This window comes from Artibeus jamaicensis, unplaced genomic scaffold (genome assembly GCF_021234435.1).
Source record: "Artibeus jamaicensis isolate MK-2021 breed Jamaican fruit bat unplaced genomic scaffold, CSHL_Jam_final scaffold_1689, whole genome shotgun sequence".
Classification (NCBI taxonomy): domain Eukaryota; kingdom Metazoa; phylum Chordata; class Mammalia; order Chiroptera; family Phyllostomidae; genus Artibeus; species Artibeus jamaicensis.
The window spans coordinates 11,949,688-11,964,898 of NW_026522029.1; the positions used below are offsets into that span (position 1 = coordinate 11,949,688).

Here is a 15,211-nt window from a genome sequence, read left to right on the forward strand (position 1 = left end):
TTCCTGCCCCCGGGCCCCCTCCCGTCCCCTGCGCCCCACATGCGCCTTCCATCTGGGTGTTCTCGAGTGATACCCCTTCTCGCTGAGCAGTGATTTAGTTAAGGAGCGTGTTTCTCTGAGTCCTATACTCTAGTGACCAAACCCAAACAGGATGCTGGGAGCCTCTGATCCCATCAGAAGCACAACCTGGACTCGCCCCTGACCTCTGGAGGGGGCGCTCTCCTGGGTCTGAGCCCTTAACCTGTGGCCTGACCCCATTCCCAGGAAGGCAGCGTCAGGACCGAGCTAAGCCATAGGACACCCCACTGGTATCTACTGAGACTGGAAGAAATGCTCGGTGCTGGAAAACACATGGCTGAGCCGTGACCCGTGCAGCGAAGTGTCGGACACACGGCCACTGTGGGAAGCCCCGCACATGTGGGGTCAGGAGTACCAGGCAGCCACGCCAGAGTAAAGGAGAAAAGGGAGTTTTGCCTATAAGTGGGACTCAATTATTCAGATACGAATCCTTGGTCAGACATACATATTTTGACTCTTTTCTCTCGGAAGTATTCCCTAACTCTGGTACACTTCTCCTGTCTGGACAGCCTCTAGCAGACTTTGCCAAGTGCAAAGTCACGCAGTCGATTTGGTACTGAAGTGCCACCCAGGCTCCATCGGCACAGGAGTCGCGGGTCTCTTTCTTCCTGTTTTGGAGAGAACATTTGAGTTTATCCTCTTAGCCCATTGCAATGATCCCGCACAGTGTTGTTAGCTACAGTCACATCACCCGTTAGGTCCTCAGCTTCATTCGCTTCACAACCGAAACTCTGCGCCCTCTCACCGACCTTCCCACGGTCCCCTGCCCCGCTCCTGGTGATCATTCTTCTGTTTGTACGCATCCGACCTCTCGGATCCCACACGTGGGGACAGCACTCAGCACTTGTCCTCCCCTTCGGTCTGCCCGGCTGCTGCATGCGGCAGGGGTCCCTTATCCCGCAGCGGGGAGCACGAGCCAGTGCGCCTTCCTCCCCCACCCGCCTGCTGATGGACCCCTGGGGCCGTTTCCACGCCTGGGCTGCTGTGGATGACACTGCAACGAGCATGCATGGGAGGGCGAATCCCTCAATGTCCTGTTTTCATTTCCTTTGAATCACCATCCTTTCTTTTTTTTAATCCTCACTTGAGGACATTTTTTCATTGCTTTTAGAGGGAGAGAGCGAGAAACAGCTGTGTGGGAAAGAGGCATCCGTGGGTTCCTTCCTGTATGCCCCCAGACCGGGCATCATACAAGCTCAGACTGGGGACTGAACCCGCAACCTTTGGGTGATGGGGCGACACTCCGACCAGCGGAGCCACGCCGGCCAGGGCTCACAGTCCTTTCTTGGTAAGAACAGACACATGCACACCAATTCTGGACTATCAACATGATTTGCATTCTGGCGGCCAGGCTGTTTTAGACGGCCTGTGACTTGGATAAAGAACGTGGGTGGCCTTTCCCCCAGCTTCCTGCAGGGCAGCCTCCCCATCCCGGGAACCCCCCGTGACTCGTCTGTCACTCACTGTGGGCTCTCACAGTTCCCGTGAACCAGTGACTCAGAGCCACGGCTGGCCATGCCGGAAGACCAGCCAGGGAATTGGGAGCGTGGGGCTTTCAGCGCCACCTCTGGAGTGGGATGGGAAGGTGGAGTGCAGCTCATGGCCAGCTGCCCATCATGCCTCTATGGGAGCCCCCAATGAAACTGCACGGAGGCTCAGGCGAGCCCCCAGGTTAGCAGTTCTGCAATGCCCTGTCGCGTCGGTCTGCGTGCGGGGAGCGAGTTCTGGCCCCACAGGGGAGAGCTTGCAGCACCAACCCACCGGGGACCCTCCAGACCTCCCTCCACGAGTGTCCTCTCTGGCTGGTCCTGGTGTGCACCTCTGCTGCTCTAGGAAAACCGTAAGCTGCGCAGAGCGTGCCCGAGTGCCGTGCGCAGCCCCAGTTGGTCCTCAATCCCCCCGCATTTGTGATGGACGAGCTGGTCGGACGTGAGGGGAGCCTGGGAGTCCCCAAGCTTGCAGCCGGAGCTGAAACGAGGGCAGTGTGGGGGACGGTACCCTTCGCCGCTGAAGCCGGGCCTGACCCGAAGCAGCCGGTATAGATACCACGGTGAAAAGGCTCTCCTGCGGGTGCCACCAGCACACACCTGGCCCGCTTCCCCTTCCCTCCAGCTCCGTGTGCACAGGGTTGTGGCCCTTTCCAGAGTCACCCTATTTTGCATCACCTAATCTGTAACATGTACTGCAACCGTGGACAACGGCGATCATCTGTGAAGTAAATCGGACGTCAGACAGTCTCACCCGACACGCTTTTATCAGGTGCAGACCACAGGTGCACCACGTGCGGCAGGGCGGGGAGGTGGGCACAGACCCCTGTGGTGGGACTGGCTGGTGCGCGGGAGGAACTCGGGCCAGGAAGTGCGTCCACGCCAGAGGAGAGGATGAGGAAGAGATGCGGCAGGAGAGACCTCTGGCCTGAAGTGTCAGCGTGGGTGTGGGGAAGGGGGCCGAGACTCGGAGCCAGGGCGGTGTGAGCGGCGGCGTGGAGTGCTCCCGGTCTCAGCTCCAAGCCACGGGGCCCAGACACGGAACGCCTCCCATCTGCCAGGCTGAGAAGCGTGGGCGCGTCCTCAATGCGGCGGGAAGCACCGCAGGATTTCAGGCAGGGACAGAGTGGTAGGAGGTGTGTTGCAGAGAAGAGGTTTTGGAGCAGAGTCATGAACAGATTCCGTATCAGAGGAGACTGGAATCAGTTTGAGGAAGGGAAGAGGGAATTCTGCAGGAAAACAGTAAGGCCTTGGAATCGGGACAGAAAGAAGGAATCAGAATCGAGAGACACAGGGAGGTATGTGAGGGGCCCGCCCTGGGGAGCCCCTTCTGGGGGGCGGAGAGGTCAGTGCTGCACAGGCTCGGAGGCCGCGGGACGACGGAGCACAGCAGGCGGGGGTTGAATCTGCGAGTTGGCCGAGCGGGAAAGAGACTGCACGTGCGGACAGGGAAGCCGTCACCCAAAAAGTGATTTGGGGGCAACGAGAACGAATGTGATCGAGCAGGAGCTGTAGTGGGCCATGGCTGGAGGGGGCAAAGGTCAGAGGAGGGGCACACTGTGACACACTGGGGGGAAAAGGCCAGCGGGGGAGGGCGCAGGTGACATCACAGAGAGGGAGGAGACGCAGAGCGAGCCAGAGAAAGGGCGAGGGACCCACGTTCACCCATGATGAGGACCGCTGCGGCCTGGGTGACAGGCACCACGGGGGGCAGTGGGGGGGCGCTGCAGAAGCCGCACTGACGTCACGACTCAAGGTCAACTACTCCCGGGAACGGGCGCTCGCTGACCAAGGGTCTGACCAAGGGCAGCAGCCACCTTGTGGCCCCTGCAGCCCAAGCTCAGGAACTCACCGGAAGGGCACTGAGGAAGAGGCGACAGTAACAAGAGCGAGAATCTTCTCATTATTACAGCAAACCTGCGGCTGTTCAGCAACATCAGAAAGGAGTGCGACCGTAGGCTAAACACCAAAACTGAAAATACAGGCTTGCGACACAGCGATGAGCTGCAGGGGCCTCGGCAAAGGTCTCCGTGCACAGTACGCCCGTCTCCAGGCCGTGAGCTGCGGCTTAACTAGCAGTGAGTGCCTGTGGCGCACAGAAAGGACAGGTCACTAGGAAGAGGTGAGCCCCGAAAGCCGGGCTCGCAGGGGCCCCTGTGTCTGCAGGGCTCGGAAGAGTCCCAGGAGCCAGTGCGCAAGGTTGGGGTGTCCCAGGTGTTCCAGGGGCCTAGGCAACCACACCCACTTACCTCTCCACACTGTCCGCTCCCCACGTGTCTTCAAACCGGCATCTGAAAGCAGGCAGCGGCGTCCCGGTCAGAGCGCACCTTCTTTGCCATTCCCCGACGCCAGTCAAGTTGACAAAAAGGCAGCCGAGTTTGTGTGTCTCAGGAAAGGCAAGTGTAGTGAGGGCCGGTCAGTGCTAAGACACTGGTTCTGTGGTAAACCAGGAAATCCAGGAAGGTGTCCATGAGGCCGAAGTCCGTCTGCAAGGCCGTCCCGGCTGCACCAAGTTAGGGTCCCTGGACAACACCCCACCGGTGCAGCTCCCCAAACAGCGACAAAGCTGACTCTGGCCATCTGGTGACCAGTCGAGCATCCAGAAAGAGATTCCACGTGTCCCCTAGGCATTACGAGAAGAACAGAGTTAGGCCAGGCTACTGGACCAGTGTTGCGCACAGTGCGTCGCATCCCCCGCTCCCCCCCAGCGAGCCTTGCACCCCGAGCACCGCTGCACCTGACCAGGTCAGCCCGAGAGCACAGCCCTACATCGGGCTGTTTGCCACTCGGGTAGCATCTCTAGAGGGTGCCAGCAGGAACTATGCTTTTCTTACTCCTGGAGAGGACGGGACACATGGCCAATGCATTCCTCTAAACAAATGGTGTTTCGTATTAAATCAGGTGCAGATAAGCCAACTAGGTGTCATCAGGTTTCCAATTAGCTGTGGAAGGAACCGGGCTAAATCTCCGCTCCCGGTGAGCGCTCTTGGCTGTGCACGCATCTGTCGAACCCGCAATCCTCAGGAAAGGGGGCAGCCCAGCTCTCAGGGGGCTTCTGGGAAAGGGGTGTCCAAGTGTTGCCAGTGACTTGCAGAAATGCTACCTCTTCCTGTGTCCAGCTGGTTACAGGGGGGAAGGAAAACCCCGCAGCTCATCCTAGTTTCGTGGGAATTTCACCATGAAATGAAGTTTACGTTTACAATAACTAAATGTGAGGCCGTCCCGGAAAGACTGAATGAGCGCTTTTCTAGGATCCGTTTCTTTGTGGTTTTAAACACGACTCCAATGAGTGCAGAGCACTGCTGACCGGCACCTGAGTTTGCTCTCCCGACAGCTGGCACAAACCTCTAAGGCAGGCACAGCAGCTTCTAACCAACCCCTGCCCTCGCCTCCAACTCAACCGTGCTCATGGTCAGCCACGGTGAGTACACAGCCGACACGTCTCAACTCGGCTCTGCCACCGAGGACATTCCAGACTGGTTGGCCCTCACGCACGGTCACAGCGACTGGGGACCAGTCCCCTCCCTGATCCTCGCCTCCGCCCTGGGTTCCACTGGGCACCTCCGCCTGCGCTGCTCTCGACAGGCGTCCTGCAAAGACTCACGCAGCCGGCCCGGAGGCACGGGGGACCCACGGACGAATAGAACGTGTAGTCTAACAGAAGTCACGTGTAGCAGTAACGGGCTATCAGAGGGAACCAGAAGAGGCAGGTGAGAAAGTGCCGCGCAGGTGAGGTGGGTGGGTGGGCGGGGCTTCGCACTGGCACTGAAGGATGAGGGATGGAGAAGGAAGGCGCAGTGTTCCGCGTGGAGCCGGCCACACACGGCGGTGAGCGGTGCTGAGAGTTGGGACAAAGTGACCAGCAGCAAGACACAAAGCAGGTAAATCAGATAATCACAGAAAACTACAAACACCCGGCAACGGTCTCCGCACCTGCTGTCCCGTGAAGACCCCCCTTTAGAAGCGCCGCCACCCCATGTGACGGGACGGCAGGAATCACTCATTCAAAACCAAACCTAACAAGTAACCTGTGATGCGAGCTCCAGGTGTCCACTCAAGCGGGAGCACAGCCACAAGCAACAGTCCCCAGGCCACCACCCCCGAGGGAACGGCGCTCCCCGAGGCTGTGCCGTGCTCAGCCTGTTCGTCCTCAGTGAGCTGACCGTCTCCCGCAGGGCAGTAGCAGCTTTTTTTTTGGGGGGGGGTCTTGTTTTGTGAAGGGGAAGGCATTCATGGTGTGATGAGGCCAAGGGCGAGGAGGAGTCAAGCCTCTCAGCAGACGGGCATCCATCGTGTGGCTCACCCCCTGGAAGTAACGCGGGAGGGACCACGTAGGTACCAGGCAGGACACTCTGCAACTGAGACACGCAGGGAGGCCAGACGGGGGCCCAGACGGTGCCCCGTGAGGCACACATCCAGATCGGCACGGTTCTGATGGTGAGGAAGGAGTCTCGCCGCCTCTCTCTGAACCGAGTGGGTCCCAGAGTCTCCCACCGCCCCACCCCAGACAAGCCCCACGATGGATGCGGCTGAACTGACCCAAGGGCAAAGTGTGAGGGACTGACCCAGGTCGTCATATCGTCATTTAAGAAAAAAAGTTCATTTTTTTAATTTTTAAAGTTTTAGTATCTTTAAAAAGTTATTAATACCAGTTATTGCTTCTTTCATTACCAATAGCATGTCAGCTACATTATAACCTTGAAAACCTTTGAGATTCTGGAAAAAGCTTCTTCTTCCAGAAGACCTAGAAACTCATGTCTTCTGAGCACCAAATAGCCTCCTTGTAAATTCACTTTTTTTGTGGGGTGGGGAGAGCGGTCCCAATTTTGCTTAACACACAGAAATTGTGTACAGCCAACCAGCCAGAGAAAACCCGTGTGGCGAGAGCACCACTCGTATTGACTGCACTGCAGACCTCGGGGCACACGCCCGGGCTTCCACTGCACGCTCACCCTCACCCCCGAAGACGGACTGTTCACAAAGGCGGCCAACATCTACACAGTGGTTACGGAGTATGAGGCATTGTTCGAGGCTGTCAAATATTTAATCCACATGACAATTCTAGGAGAAAAGTGACTTTATTATCTGAATTCCACACACAGGTCACCCGAAAATTCAGGGACTTTCCTAAAGTCCCGTTGCGATAAGAGGAATCAGACTCAAGTGCCGCAGTTCACCCTGAAGCCCAGGCTCCAACTACAACTTCTTACTGTTTCTGCAACTGGTATACATGGAATGAACAACAGTGCGGACTCTACCATTAGAATTTCAGCAAGTATAATTTAGGGAATGCCCAAAGATGAGGAATAGCCAGAAGCAAAGATATGATTAAAATAGACTCTATATGAGACTGGATCCAAATAAGCCATTCTTTAAAAAAAAAAAATGGAATGCGTTCTGACAGTGCGTAGTTTAAAAATACTGCAAGGAAACACTGCTATCAGTCACAACAAAAAGTATTTACTGCAAAACAAACAAAAAACCCAAATAAACAAAGCCAAATGCAAGAAAATGAGGTTAGGGTGAATCATACCCCACTGCCTGCCTTGGCTTTGGAAAACTCGAAACCAAATCCACTCCAAGAAAATTAAGTTTGTGCAAATTCTGCAGTTTGATAGAGACAGGGGTTTCATTTTGGTTTAAAAAGTTTCTAGATTTATCATGGGAACAAGTATCTGTCCATATTGTAAGTGACCACACGGCTAAAGTAGAGGAACCAAGGACCACACAGACGATTAGCACACACATTGAATAACAACTTATACGGTTTTAAGATTTCTTATATTTTGGTTATGCTAAGTTCCTGGCATAAGGAATTACGGTATTGCTTATTTTCACATCAAAATCTGTTAAAGGAAGGTAGAGGAGGAGGAGGAGGAAGAAGAGGAGGAGGAGGAAGAGGAGGAGGAGGAAGAGGAGGAGGAGGAGGAGAAGGAAGAGACTTACTTTGGGGGTTAGTCCCATAAAAGAAAGCAAAGTCCTGCAGAGCCCAGGCTGAGCTGACTGCTGATCTGGGATCCTCCCATTCCAGCCCACTTCTTCCACAAAGGGAGGTTCCTGTATCCTCCTGTGTGTCTGAGAAATCATCTGGATTAAAGCATTCACCTTGGGATGGCAAATCGTCCAAACTCACATGGCTTCTGGCAGCAGGGCTAGAATGAAGGGCGCCCCAATCGTGGGGCTCTCCCTGGGTATCACTTTATTCTTCAGGCCACACAGTCACTGTGCTAGAGGTGACAGTGTCTTAGTAGAAAATGGGTTTACTCACAGGTACAGACCCAGCACTGAAATAACACTCTGATGGGGGAAATACTTTTGCCTTTAAAAAACAAAAATTTACTTAGAAAAATCAATGGCACATGAGGTGATTACCATCATTAATCATCACGGAACTGCAAAGTAAAACCACAGAGAGATATCCACATGCCCACTAAAATTCAAAGGGCTCACAATACCACGTGTGGGCAGGGATACAGAGAGACTGGAACTCTCACCAGCAGACAGTGGAACTGCAAGCTGTCCATTTTGGAAAGCTGCCGGCACCGTTTATGAGGGTAAAAGCGCATATATCCTATAACTTAGCAATTCCAGTTCCTGGGCACAAGATCCAACAGAAATGAGTGCTATGTTCAACAGAAGTCAGATATAACAATGTTCCCAGCAGATTTATTTATCCATACTGACCCCAAACTAAAATGACTCCAATGTCCAACAACAATAAAAAAAGAACGAAGTTATGACACATCACGCGGGAGAATACTATTCAGCAAAAAAAAAAGAAACTTCTGCTATATAAAACAACATGGATGAACTAACGTCATGCTGAAGAAGCCAGACATGAAAGAGGTCACTGCACCATGACTGCAATTGTACAGACACACCAATTTATGGCACGAAGGTCAAATAATGAGGGCTGTTGGGGGGGGCGGAGTGGCACCTCCTGGGAGGGGTCAGGGGGAGCCTTCTGTGATGGCCAAAGGGTTTACATCCTGACCTAGGTGGTGGGCACATGGTGGTACACATTCACAGGCATCAAATTGTACTTCTGAACCTGCGGACTTTGCCACAGTGGCGACGGCCCATCTGCAAGGGGTCTGCTACTGCAGCTTCTTAAAGCTAAAAAGCTTTAAGAAATTAGTTTTTTAGGCCCCAGGTGAACATTTTCTCTGCTCGCTGGTAAACTGCACTAAAATACTAAGAAATAAACCCCGTCTGCAGCATCTGCTACTTGAAGCAAATTGTCAAGTCGACACTTTCAGGGACGCCAACCCAATCTACAGTGCTCAACTTGTTTTAAAAAACAAGTTTTTTAAAAACAAAGAGTACCTTGGAGCATAATAATGGTTTCTTAAGAAGACCCTTTGTGAATGAATAAAACACTTCATCTATGGTGGATGAACTTGCGTAATTATTTCAGGGAACTTCGGTGAACGGGAAAGAGTAAGAACCAATCCAGGTGAAAGGGAAGATGCTAATTGTCCTATTATAATCTGACGGACACTGGATCACTATAAAATTGACTTCAAAGTCTATCGCAATATGTCAAGGTTATTGATTGTCTGGCACCGCAGCAGGCTAAGCCCTTGATATGCCTTCCTGCATCCATCCTCCCCAAACCTCTGTGACCCACGGTACTGCTGGCTCCACTGCACAGATAAGGCAACTGAAGTCTTTGCCTACATAATTTCACAAATACTTCCAACCTGTGTTCTCGCCTGTAAGTTCTATAGTTTTATGTTTCTCCACTTAGGTCTACGATGCCCTTGAAATTAACTTCTGTTTATAGTGTGAAGGATGGACCCATGTAATGAAGAGGGGACAGAATACGCGCAAAGGGTGGATGGGACCCAGGGAAAAAACAAGTCAAGGCGTAAGGGAGCAGAGCGGGGCGAGACACAAGACAACTGGGGGGAGAAGGGGGGGAAAACAGCAGGAGAATTCTGAGTAATCAACACCATGTACTCAGATCGGCAAGCTGGACCGCGCCTTGGATGCAGCCGCCGGTGACTTCACGAGGGGCATCTCCGATCTCCAAGCTACTTCTCAGCATCTACTCCACAGGATTTCCCCGGAGGAAACCCCTGGGGCGAGATCTGAAGTCCCCGAGCCCTCTCAAAGGTCACCTCTCCAGCACAGAGGGTGTGGGAGGCCCGAACCCAAGGAGGTCCCAGGAAGTTCGGATAGCGCCCCGAGGGACTCCCCCAATCAGGTCTCGGGGACAAATAGGCGGAAACATTGCCCACGGCCCCGGGGGTGCCAAGCGCACACTCCAACCGCGGAGGCGGGCGGCTAGACTCGAGCGGGAAAGGGACGCTGCCCCGGGGAAATCCCTCCCGTCGGGGGTCCGGAGGAACACAGAATCCTTCATGTCCCCGTCCTAAGTCCGAGACACCGAAGACACCGGCTTCGCCCTTCCCCAAAAGCCACGCTGAGGGCTCTAAATGGACTAACCTCCGTTCCCCGGCAGCCACAGGGTCAACCAGGGTCCAACCCGCACCCGACCTCCCGACCCGCTCACCAGCTCCGCGCCGCACGGTAGCCGCCGTAAAGTGCCGTAAAGGCGTCGGCATTTTGCGGCACCGCAGGTAAAGCGGCCGCGTGGGTCCTCGTTAGGCACTGATCCGCTCCTTCGGAAGAGCGGCACTTTGCAATTTGGGAAGGACGGGACCCCGACGCCGATCCTCTCCCCGGGTGACTGTCGGCTGCTAGGTTTGTGTAACAAGAAAGAAAACGGGACAGGGTTGCTTAAGAGCATTTATTCCGATCCTTATGAAGCAGGGTGGAAGTAAGACTCCCCAGTCTCACTCCTTGAGACCTGCGGTTCTTCCTCCTGCTGCTGGGTTTTCATCTTCGTGTTCAGCCCTAGACTTCGGGTGCCCTCGGGGTAGCTGACACGTGTTCTTGTTCATTTTTCCTGCAGCTTCCCTCCCCCTGGACTTTGAAATGCTTTACCTCATTGGCTTGGGCCTGGGCGATGCCAAAGACATCACAGTCAAGGGCCTGGAGGTTGTGAGACGCTGCAGCCGTGTGTACCTGGAAGCCTACACCTCTGTCCTGACTGTGGGGAAGGAAGCCCTGGTAGGTGCCTGGGGGTCTGCAGCCTCCCGGGAGAAAGCTGCCCTGCAGTCGATTTTCCTTACACTAAGCGGAACCGAATTGACAGGTCTGCTTTTCGAACCCTGTAAAACGCGTCCCCTGCTTCTTAAGCATTTGGGGAGAATGAGAATGGAAATCTTGCACCAGCCAAGTGACGTAGGAAATGAGAGCGTTCATTGTCTTATGTGGCAGCTTTCTCCAGTAAATAAGAAAGGGAAGTTATTTTACACTCTTGGGGATAGTTATCATAATCCCCTATTACATGACATAGCCAAGGAATCCTTTTTGAGTTGAGTGCTAATGAGGAGCTGACACAGCCTTAATGACTTGGTTATATATTCAGAAACCAAGCTGAGAGCTTCCGCCTTTGAAGTATTTCCGTAGGGAATGGTAACGCCTTTCTGCCTGTATCTCTCCAGAGGGGTCTTACTTTTAAATAGACATCTTTCAGTAAGGCTGATACCCAAACTGTGCGGACTGAGTGATCCTGGGAGGTGGCAACCATAGCATTTGTGGGTGTATCATACATCAGAGTTGGCTGTCATTAAAGGCTCATTCAGTTTTGGAGGAGGGGTTAAGTTCGGGTTCATAATCGAATACCAAGTACAATGTAAATTAAGATGAAAAGATCAATGAGCTAGTTATAGGAGGAAGGAGGGAATTTGGGGACCGCCTGGTGTCTGAAGTCTTCCAAACAAAACAGTGACCTAATGCATTCCAAGTCCTCTGTCCTCTCAGATTCAGAGTCAAAAGGGCAGGAAAGTTAATAAAACTGGAACCGATGAATCCAGGAAAAAGTTTTCGCTTTAGTATATACAACCGGACTTCTTTAGGCAATTTCTGTGGATAAAGCATGAACTTACATGCCTTCGTTGTAATGTACCCACGTGCATTATACAGAGATGTAAACTATGGTTTTTGTTCGCAAGTGGTTTATGATGTGTCTATATCATACCCAGGAATCCGTAAATAGTGGGAGATGTAAGTAATAATTCACAGTGGAAAGGGGAAACTATAAAATTATATTGCTGGAAAAAATTTAGATGATCTTATTAAGTCCACATTCTTTCTCTCATCGACTAGATAATAGAGGCTGCCTCACATTCAATAATTAACTAGTCATTAATCACAGTTGGAATACATGTAAGAGACAAGATCGCTCCATGCTGTGATGACGGTCGGGAATACTACGGAATAGACAGCCTTTGAGCTGTGTTTTAAAATAATGCATCCAGCAGTTTTGTTTTGCTTTACTTACAGCATGGTCCAAATAGAAGATGGTCACATTTATACAGCTCTGCAGGGTAAATGGCTAAAGGGGACTAACTTTGGGGTCCCCAACTATCTGCAGAGGGCAGGGATCGCTGTGGCCCTCCAGGTGACGCGCCTTTGTAACACGTGTGATGTTGTGCGGTCAACTAAGGTTCTGTGACTCCGGCAGGCACTTAGCTTCTCTGTGCTCTTCTTATCTGTAAAAGGGATAAATATTGAGCCTGTCTCATATTGTGGTAAAGATTAAACGAACTCCTGCATACATAAGTTCCCAGAACAGTGCCCAATCACAGTGAGGTCAGTGAGTTATCACAAGTATTGTTATTGTAGATAAGATCAGACAAGGGGAAGAAGACGACCACTCTTTGCTGAAGGTGAAAGAATTGTGAGCAACAGCATGGAGAAGAGCCCGAATTCACTCTACTCGTTCTTGAGCGTAACTGAAACCACTTCCATTTTCTCCGGGTGGGTCTGTTCCCTCTCTTTTCTTCCTACCCTGTTGCACTTGGAGGCCGGCCCACTATTTCCTGGTCCTGTCCACCGGCCGTGGGTTGATGTTAAGGGACAGAGAAGAGGACAGTAAGGGACTTCGCGCTGAGAAAACCGAGGTCGTAAGCTGTGACCTTTGCTAACATTTCCCCATTTGTCCTTACCGGCAATTGGACCTGTCTTCCCTCCAGTCTTAGGAAATGACCTGTGACATGAGGTTCCCTTCCTGTTCAAGATGGACTCCGTCTAGATGTGTGTTTTGCCAACTTCTTTCTCCCTCTTTTTCTGGAAACTTAACCTCCCATCAATTATTCTTTCTTTCTTATGTTCAATCTGCATGAATATCCTTCTACCCTGGGCCTGAGGCATATTCCTATATAGTCCATTCTGAAAACTCTCCTCTTTTAAGCCTTTTTCCCAACAGTTATTCTCTTTTTTTTCCAGTGCTTTTTGAAAAAGCAGGTACTTTTATGGCCCTCATTTCTACTACTCATGTCTCAGTCCTGCAGGCTGACTTCCATTGTTCTGAAACGTTTCTGTTTGTCAACCAACTATTCAGAAGCTGAGAACTCCGGAGACAGCTCCAAATTCTCATCTGCTTCACCTCTTTTGTTAGACAGAGTTGACCGCTCCTGGAACCCGGCATTCAAGACACACCTTCCTCTTGGTTTTACTTCTACTTTTCAGTTTTTCTCAGTCCCCTGTGTAAGCTCCTGATTTGTCTATGTCATCTTTAAATGTTAGAAGGGATTTTTGGTTTGGGGGTTTTTTTTAGGTTTTTGGGTTCCAGTTTGTTTCTATATACTACTTTGGGTCTCTGTTCTTCTGCTTTTTGACTAGTTAATAATACGTGAAATGGTTAAAATTCAAAGGACAGTAAAGCTCTATGCATCCAAAGATTTCTATCCCAGTACCCCTTCCTGGAAGGAGTCATTACTAATTTCTTGTGTATCTTCCCAGAAATACCCAAAAGTAATTTGAACTTACAGTTTTTACCCTGTTCCCTCCTATACAAAACTTGCCAACTTCAAGCCAAGAGTGAATTTTGAGTTTCATCTTCCTTTTCATGAATGGAGACGACCAGGCTGGGATTTTACCGCAGTCGGCTACCTGGGCATTGGGTCAAGAACAACATAAGTTTAAGATCCGGACTGCTGTTCCCCACCATCAAGCATAGGGTCTGGTACAGAGGCTGCGCATGAGGAACATGTCTGATTTCTGGGGGCAGGGTGGGCAGGGAGAGGTGGAGGAGGATGTAGGGGCCATAAGTGGTGATGGACAGGAACTTGGGGTGGTGAACACACCGCACAGTGTGCAAATGAAGTATTGTGCAGTTGTGCACCTGAAAACTGTATCATTTTATTTACCAATGTCACCCAATAAATTAAATAAAAAGAACTATTGTTCAAGTGAATAAACAAATAAGTGGGTAAATGAAAAATAATATAATACCAGTCTCTTTACTGCTTTTGCTATCTCTTCTCTCTTTTTTTTTAAGATTTAAATTTTTGTTTTAGAGAGGGAGAGAAACATCAATGTGTGGCTGCCTCTCACATGCCCTCCACCAGGGACCTGGCCCACAACCCAGGCCTGTGTCCTGGACCTGGAATTGAAGCGACAGCCCCTTGATTTGCAGGCTGGCGCTCAATCTACTGAGCCACATCAGCCCAGGCTGTCTCTCCTCTTTCTTAGATATTTTTTCAAGAGGACCAGCCACGTGATCACATCGAGGTGTTTATGTTTCTCTTTAAAGAACATTTTTTTTAAATGTTTTATTGTCTCGATTATATAATGAAATATTTCTTAAATTAGGATAAATGGTAAATATGGAGTGATGTGTGAAGAAGTCTTGGACGGGGTGCTTTCTATTCGTAAGCCATTTATAAAATATAGATTGCTGCTAGCATTAAGCTAGTGGTGGGTGGCTCTTTGATCTTGAAAAGTTCAGAAAAAAACCATCATTTCCTTCATTTCTCTAATTTTTGGGTTCTCTTGAATGTGAATATAAACGGTCTACAACTGTTAAGTTGACTGGGTTCGTAAAATTAAAGGTATATAAGAATTGGTGATTAAGAAACTGTGTGGTAGAGATGAAAATAAAGAGAACATTTTTCATCCGTAAAAATATCCTGTCATGGGAACTTTTGGAACATTAAGGATCACAGAGGAAAAAAAAGGATCTTTTTCCACCTTCGAGAAACAGATTCTAGTGAAGCCTCAAAGAAGAACTGTCCATCACACTTGGTCTTCACACGCTCATGCGTTTGCTCACTTAGTCACTTGCTCGACAGACCCCCGAGGACCAGGCATCCTCTGTCACGGCCGTCCTCCTCGGTGGGTAGGAAATAGTATTATTGAGCTGTGCCTCCACTTGGACTATATTTGAATTGCATATTACACCACAGGAAATCGGTCGTAAGATTCTTGACCCTGGTAGTAGCCGTAACCACCGTAACCACCGTGGCACAACCGCCAGCCCCCGGGCCCTGTCCTCACCTGGGCGCCTCCCCCCAGGGCAGGGCAGCCCCTGGGTTTGCTCTCCAGGGCAGGCTGCGGGGCATTGGTTCTCCGGGCACGTTGCGTGAGGGCTTCCTGTGTGTCAGAACGCTCCCGCCATCGCCACTCTTCCTTTCTGAGCAGGAACTAGGAAACACAGTTGTAAATGAGTCCTTCCTGCAATCATACGGGAATGCTTGCTGCTTCTGTCAACAACTTACATCTACATCTTAACTCTCTCCTTTCTCATCGATGGTACCTTTTATTTTAGCCAGGGGCCCATGGAAAATTGA

At 51.0% G+C, this 15,211-nt stretch overlaps 1 protein-coding gene and 1 long non-coding RNA gene across 5 annotated transcripts in view; one reads left to right on the plus strand and one right to left on the minus strand.

The window, feature by feature from the left end:
* On the minus strand, positions 1-10,107 carry LOC119054960 (uncharacterized). Its single transcript, XR_008389835.1, has 3 exons — positions 10,084-10,107; positions 3,815-4,188; positions 1-3,651 (listed from the first exon to the last, which is right to left on the minus strand). It is a non-coding gene; the product is annotated as an uncharacterized LOC119054960 (long non-coding RNA).
* Positions 10,048-15,211, plus strand: part of DPH5 (diphthamide biosynthesis 5) — a 23,935-nt gene continuing 18,771 nt past the window's right edge. For 2 of the 4 annotated variants that reach the window (XM_037153021.2, XM_037153024.2), the window contains exons 1-2: positions 10,157-10,274; positions 10,486-10,643. In XM_037153021.2, coding sequence (XP_037008916.2) covers positions 10,509-10,643 — 135 coding nt within the window. In that variant the 5' untranslated portion in view covers positions 10,157-10,274; positions 10,486-10,508. The other 2 variants (XM_037153023.2, XM_037153022.2) reach the window with 2 other exon arrangements.